The sequence below is a fragment of the Arachis ipaensis genome, chromosome B10 (genome assembly GCF_059453495.1).
Source record: "Arachis ipaensis isolate K30076 ecotype BB chromosome B10, ASM5945349v1, whole genome shotgun sequence".
Classification (NCBI taxonomy): domain Eukaryota; kingdom Viridiplantae; phylum Streptophyta; class Magnoliopsida; order Fabales; family Fabaceae; genus Arachis; species Arachis ipaensis.
This window is the reverse complement of record NC_142435.1, coordinates 31689912-31697728: the sequence shown is the minus strand read 5'-3', so window position 1 is coordinate 31697728 and position 7817 is coordinate 31689912. Positions and strand designations below refer to the sequence as shown.

The following is a 7817-nucleotide window of genomic DNA, read 5'->3' as shown; positions in this document are numbered from 1 at the left end:
AAAGTTTAGTGTGCAAAACTGAAAATTCTGGACTTAGCAGCTTTTTGAACTTCTGCTATGCATGCGTACGCAAGAAACACACGCGACGTGGCCGTTGGACACTGTCCAAAGGGCTCGCGTACGTGAGATGTGTGTCGTGTATGTGGACATGGTCTTTTTCTTGGTTGCGTACGCGACCACATGGCACGCGGTGCGAGCAATGCCTTCGGGTTGAGGAGCTCACGTACGCAAACCAGTGACGCGTACGCGAGAGGTCCAGTTTTGCAATGGTGCGTACGCGAGTCCCCTGTTTTTCCAAACTTTAATTTTTTTATTTCTAAGGCATTCCTCCAGCTTTCAAAATCCTATTTTCTCTTGTTTAAAGCCTGGTAGGTGGATTTTGGGTAATGAAACATAGTGAGGGCTATGAAGAAGGTAACTTGTTGATGAAGAAAGAGGTAAATTGATGATAAATCATAGCTGATAATGATTATATGTGTTTAATGATGATGATGGCGGAAGTGCCATTTATATTATGAGCCGGAAGGCTATATTGATAAAGAAATTATGGCTGATTATGATTATATGATGATTGATTGAGTATGTGATTGTTGCACTTCCAAATATCTGAGATATGAGTTTTTCTGGGTGAAAGCAATGGCTAGCCACCACGTGCTCCAGGTTGAGACTCGATACTCTGCTGACCCTATGTCGTAAGTGTGGCCAGATACTGTAAAATTTTTAGATGAGCACGCCCCCGTGGATAAACACCGGCGTGTGTTATATGATTATGATTGAGAATTACTTGAGTTTTAGGGATGCACAATAGAGGAACAGTCCAATGGTTAGCTATTAAGACTTGTCGGGTTGGCTATATAACCGATAGATAAGACTCATCAACCATAGAACAGGCATGCATCATATGTATCTATGTGTTTGTTTAGTATGCTTTGTTTGAATTGCCTAACTGATTGCATAAACTACTTGCTACCTGTTTATCTGCTGTATCTGAATCTTAGTTGTGTTGAATTGCCTAACTGATTGCATAAACTACTTGCTACCTGTTTATCTGTTGTATCTGAATCTTAGTTGTATTTTTCCTTGTATGTAATAATTATGTTTGAATAAATTATTCCAATGGAGGTTGGGAGGTTCGGTGGAGTTCGAAAGGAGAGTTTTAGATAGAATGAAGACCCTTAGCTAGTTTCCTAATCTATTTTGGTTTAGTTATGTTTTATAAGTTTAAATCAACGTCGAAAGTTCTAAGATTGCCTTTGGCTTTTCCGGGACATTATATGTTAGATATGTGGGCACTGTTACTATGTTGAGAACTTCTGGTTCTCACCCCATATATATTTTGTGGTTTTCAGATGCAAGACGTGAGGCACCTTACTGAGGCATGTTGGAAGCTTCTGATAGCGAAGATCTCTGGTATTTTTTGGGCTTTATTTTGGTTACATGTATATGTAGATACTTATTATCTCCACTACTTATGTATATGATGTATTAACTTCCTCTTAGAGGTTATTTTTGAGAAACAGGTTCTGTAAAGTTTGTATTTTGGGTTCTTTTGGGTTCTCTTATATATATGTATATATATACTTATATGCTCTGGCCGGTTTATCTTCGCGAGCTGAGTCATGAGCCTTGTTAATTGTATTTTGGAACTCTTTAGTATATATCCATGTTAGCTTACTCTTATCTTGGTTCGTATACGTTGTCATTTCGTGTGTGTTGCACTTTTCGTTTTACCGCTTTTGTTTTGACTTTTTATCAAAGGCTCCTAGTTATTAAACTTATATATATATATATATATATATATATATATATATATATATATATATATATATATATATATATATATATATATATATAATTTTACTTAAGCATAAGATTTTAGAGCTCGTAATACCTCACCACCTCTGTCTTATGACTTAAGCATAAGATTCTATATGGTAGGGTGTTACACTACATATAGGGGTGAAAAAGGGCAGGCAGCCTGCCAGGGGCCTGTAGCCTGGCCTGTGTTTGCCCTGGCCTGACCTGGCCTGTTATAAAATAGGCACAGGCTCAGACTCTTATAAAAACCTTATTATGTTAATAAGCTAGGTCCAGGCTCACTAATTACCCTTATTGGCCTGTCAGGCCTGCTTGGGCCTTTTAATATATAATTACATATATAAATAAATTTTTTATTATTAACAAAATTATGAGATATTTTAAATTTATTATATTTAATTATAAATAGTTTTGTATATTTTAAATACTTTAAAGTTTAAAAATTCTTATAAATATTAAATATGACATTTTACATATAAATATGTTTATTAAAAAAAATTTTTAAATAATATTTTTATTTTTGTAAAAAAAATTAGCAGACATTTTAACAGGTTTCAGGCCAGGCCAGGCTGAATAACAGGCCAGGATTAGTACTTTGAAAAAAGCCTATAGCAGGCTGCAAACCAGACTCAAGCCAATTAACTACATGACAGGCCAGGCCTGTTAAGAGCAAAGCCTGGCCTGGCGCTGTTAAGAGCAAAGCCTGGCCTGGCCTGGCCTATTTCCACTCCTAACTACACATACAAGCCTTTTTGGTGTACAAGTCACTTACATAACGCGTGTGTGAAATCACGTTGTTCCTCTTTATATCCTGCGTTCCTCCTCCTCCTCCTCCTCCTCCTTCTTCTCCTCCTTCTTTGCGTTTCTCCTCTTTTTTCTTCGCGTATTGCATCTTCATCGTCGTTTTTTTTATTATTGTTGTTGTTGCTGCACTTTTTTTCCTCCTCCTCTTTCTATTGATTTTATAACATCATGTATTTTTTCTTCTTTGTTTGATTTTTTCCTCTTAAGAAGAATTATGAGAATATGAAATAAGAAGATGAAGAAGAAGAAGAAGCAACAGAAGATGAGGAAGAGGAAAAATTTTGAATTATACAGAACTTATCAGCACACATACACCGAAAATTCTTAAACAATACACTCAAATATCTTCGTGTTACACCTAAATATCTTCGTGTTACGCCCAAATTAAATTTACTGCAAATACAGAAAAATATTTTCTTTAATTCAGAACTTTTACATTATATTTAATTCAAACCATCAACAATGAAATATTATTCACCTACAGAATCATAAACTACTAACGAAAAAATTAACTAGAATCGAACCACACTTCAGCCACTTGATTGGATTCAAAATAATAATCAATTTCATTCTGGTTCAATTGACAATCTGAACTTGAATTATTCATTATCTTCAACAACGAGATAATTAAAGAAGAAGAAGGTGCAACAAGAAGAAGAAGAAGAAAGTGCAGTAATGACAAGAAGAAAAACGTGCACGCATAAATATAAATGAATAACTTGTATAAACTTGTATCAACAAATGACTTGTATATGAAGAATAATTGTTATAAAAATGTCTAATAATTAGAGATATGATATTATAATTAATATCATTAATAAATAGAACTGATAAAATTATGATAAATAGATCAATAAGAAAATGAGATAAAAAAATCAAAATATTATTAAATTATATACATAAAATAAATTTTAAAAAATTTTGATTAATTATGATTTAAAAAAAAATTTTTACCAAATTTTTTTCTTTTTTCAACGTGGTTCTCTTTTCTTTCCCCTCAGCCGTTACCATCTGTCTCCAAAGTATATTACTTTAGAACCAAGTATTGGACGGTTTTCCGTATTAATAGATAGTAAAAGTTTGTATTATTGGAGAGAAAAAATAAAATTTATATTGTCAATAAATAACTTGACTAGGAACTTTGTAGATTTAGTGTTTTTTTCTGTTAATAATTTTGTCTATTATTTTTAAAATGGATAATTATTAAAAATTTTGAATTTAAATTATTTTTATTAAATAACCTTTAATTGATAAAGGATTACGGACTGATCATTAAGTAAAATGTCATTTTATGTTAAAATTAATAATGTTACTCGAATCTAGGCATAAGTATAGGTAGTCTAGGTTTGACAAATTTAGCCATAATAGGTTGGGGGTTGAGTTGAGTGGACCGAAAAAAGTAGTTCACGCCTAATTAGCCAACCCAATAAAACCACATTTGAATATTTAACAAAAAGAGTAAACTACCATTTGTACCCACGAAAGTTGAAAACGCTGACATATCTACCCATAGAAAAAAGAAATTACCATTTGTACCCATAAAAAATTATTTTTATAGGCAAAATTATCCAAACACTAAAAAATTACCTAAAATTCCTAAATTACCCTCATCTTCACCACCACACCACCTCCTTCACCCAATCACCTTTCTAACCCTAACCCTCTTCACCCAGCCACCACCCCTCTTTCTCTTTCTAATCTCCAATCCCACATTGATGAGATATCCTACCAGGACTATCTTCAGCTCTAACAAGTTCACCATTAATGCCGCCGTTTATGGACCGGTTTGGAAGTCTCTGCGGCGGAACATGGTTCAGAACATGCTGAGCTCCACCAGGCTGAGGGAGTTCCGTACCGTGAGGGACAATGCCATGGAGAATCTCATCAACCGGCTCAGAACTGAAGCAGAGAACAATAATGGCGTTGTCTTCGTCCGCAAAGATGCGAGGTTCGCGACGTTCTGTATCCTCGTTGCAATGTGTTTTGGCCTCGACATGGAAGAACACAAGGTGGAGAAAATAGATCAAGTGATGAAGAACGTTCTCATAACTCTGAATCCAAGACTCGATGATTAACTTCCGATCCTGAGTCCTTTCTTCTCGAAACAGAGGAAAATAGTGTTACAAGTTCGAAAGGAACAGGTGGATTTCATTGTACCGTTGATTGAACAGAGAAGAAAAGCTATAGAGAATCCAGGCTCCGACGAAATCGCAACAACGTTCTCATACCTTGACACACTATTCGATTTGAAGGTTGAAGGGAGGAAATCTGGTCCTCTAAATGATGAATTGGTTTCCCTCTGCTCAAAGTTCCTGAACGGGGGAATGGACACGACGGCGATGGCAGTGGAATGGGAGATAGCGCAGCTGATTGCGAATCCGAAAGTCCAAGAAAAGCTTTACAGAGAGATAAAGGAATGTATTGGGTGGTGGGATTTGAGATTAGAAAGAAAAAGAAGGGTGGTGACTGGGTGAAGAGGGTTAGGGTTAGAAAAGAGGGGTGGTGGCTGGGTGAAGAGGGTCAGGGTTAGAAAGGTGATTGGGTGAAGGAGGTGGTGTGGTGGTGAAGATGAGGGTAATTTAGTGATTTTAGGTAATTTTTTAGTGTTTGAATAATTTTGCCTGTAAAAATAATTTTTTATGGGTACAAATGGTAATTTCTTTTTTCTATGGGTAGATATGTCAGCGTTTTCAACTTTCGTGGGTACAAATGGTAGTTTACTCACATGATTATGATGATCTCTAGAGTTTCAAACTCAACTCAATGTCGTTGTCCTTCCATACTCTCTTCCTCGTCCTCATCGTCTCAAATCTCTATCCTATCATCCTATGGCTACTGCAGGGGCGGAGCTAGGCTAACTATTTAGGGGGGGCGGTGTTATATTTTATATTACTATTTCTATTGATAAAATTAAAAAAAATAAATATATAATCTCAATCAAAGTAAGACAATAATATATAAAAATTACCACTTACAGTTTTGTATCATGAAAAGGCTATTCGACGTTTTTTTCTATTTTCAAAATCATCTATAATTGAATTTGTGTCGAAAATAGCTGCTAATTCTTTTTCTATATAGATGACCAAATTATCTGCAAGAAATTCATCAGCCATCTTACTTCGGAGTCTTGTCTTAACAATTTTCATTGCTGAAAAAGCTCTTTCTGTTGTTGCTGTAGACACTGGTAGAGTCAAAACAAGACGTATTAATCTATCAACCATGTGATAAGTTCTTGATTTTCCTATTTTTTGCAACTTGTTGCACAATTCAGAAAGTGTACCAATGCCTTTCAAATGATTCTGTATATCATGTTGATAATGTTGCAACTGAGATTTCAAAATATTTAGCTCATTAGAAGGAAAGTCAAGGGGATAAAACTTCTCTGCTAACTTGCTGATTTCTTCAATATTAAATGATTTGAAATTGTCCTTAGGATCCAAAGCACAACTCAAAGTCAAAAGCTCTATTGTTTGCTCATTAAATCTACTATTCAACTATTGTATTTGAGAGTCAATTGTTGCCAAGAATACATCTATTCGATAATGATGCTCAACTGTCACACTTGGTTGACGAGATCGACCTCTTCCAAAAACATATTGTGCACTCGTATTAGGGACTTCAATTTCATGTTTTTCACAAAAATCTTTAACATTTGCAAGAAAATTGCACCATCCACCATCTCTTAATTATTGAAGAAGTAACTTTGATGTAGAAACAATATGCATTGCATTAAGAATATCTTGAGATTGTTGTTGCAGTGCTTGGCAAAGAACATTAGTGATTCCCATAATCTCTTTCATCAAGTGCAAAGTGAAAACAAATTCAAATGACAATAATATTTTACTAACACCATAAGCCTCACCTCTTTGTGCATAAGTTTTCCCGTCTTCAATGATATTATTCAGAACAATATTGGTAGCAGTAAACATTTTTACTAAACTGCAAATAGAATTAAAGTGAGAGCTCCATCGAGTATCCCCAGCTCTTTGTAAAGTGCTTATTTGATTCGCACATTTGCCTGTTTCTAATTCATTTTGAGCAACCAAGTTTGCATTTTCAATTGCTTGAACTTCTTGTAATTGATCATGTCTTTTTGAAGAAGCACTAACAATAGTGACAATAGAGTTTAATTGAGTAAAAAATTCATGAATTTGAAGTACCTCTCTTGAAGCTGTCACCAATGCTAATTGTAACCTATGAGCAAAATAATGCACATAGTATGCTTGTGGAGAATCTTTAAGAAACAAAGCTTGCAAACCATTCCACTCACCCCGCATGTTGCTAGCACCATCATACCCTTGACCCCTAATATTTTCAACTTGGAGATTATAATGAGAAAGGACAGAAATCAATTCTTTCTTTAAAGTTGTTGCATAAGTATCAGTGACATGCACAAGATCAAAAAATCTCTCTTTAACAAAACCATCTAGAGTAACAAATCTTAAAACAATGGCCATTTTCTCCTTTTTAGATTCATCTCTAGATTCATCAACAATAATACAAAATTTGGCATCTCCAATCTCTTCTCTAATTGAATTTCTCACCTTAGTAGCAAGAATATGTAGAATTTCTTTTTGGACATCATTTGAAGTATACTTAGCATTTTTTGGAGCATTTTCCAAAACATTCTTTTTCACTCTTTCATTGTAAGATCCCAAAAATTTCAACATTTCCAAAAGGTTACCTCTGTTGCTTGAACTTTGGTTTTCATCATGTCCTCTGTATGTACAACCTTGAAATGTCAACCATCTAATGCAATCTATAGATGCTCCTAGTTGAATTCAATTCTTTTCAATCTCTTCTTATGTTTGCTTATGAAGAAGTCTATCAATATGTTGTGATTGTTTCATCAAATCATCACATGATTTCAGAGCCTTATGATGGAATGAGTTAGGACCTTTGCGAATGTGATTCAAAAGAGCACATTCTTTTCCACTATTTACTTTCTTCCAATTCCTGAAACCATTCTCAATAAAAGTATTTGAACCCGTATTGATTGAAGGTTTCTTAGCAAAAAGAAAGTACGAAAAACAATATATAGCATCATCTTTTATAGAATATTCTAATCAAGATGGAAACAATTTAAACCATGAAGCTTGAAAGCGACGATGACTTTTATCACCAGAAAATGGATAATTATCAAGAATTGGTTGATTTGGCCCAACTTTAATATAAGCCCGATAGATTTCATCTCT

General features: G+C 34.5%; 1 protein-coding gene and 1 pseudogene across 1 annotated transcript; one reads left to right on the top strand and one right to left on the bottom strand.

The window, feature by feature from the left end:
* Positions 1-4337: 4337 nt before the first annotated feature.
* On the top strand, positions 4338-5096 carry LOC107620468 (cytochrome P450 77A3-like; annotated as a pseudogene).
* A 1212-nt stretch (positions 5097-6308) lies between these two features.
* Positions 6309-7292, bottom strand: LOC148579595 (uncharacterized). Its single transcript, XM_088490722.1, has one exon. The coding sequence runs from the start codon at positions 7290-7292 to the stop codon at positions 6309-6311; it is 984 nt and encodes a 327-aa protein (XP_088346848.1).
* Between the last annotated feature and the right edge of the window lie 525 nt (positions 7293-7817).

What these genes read in the sequence shown, in the direction of transcription:
- LOC148579595 (XM_088490722.1), bottom strand. Translation starts at nt 7,292, where the DNA reads ATGTTGAAATTTTTGGGATCTTACAATGAAAGAGTGAAAAAGAATGTT.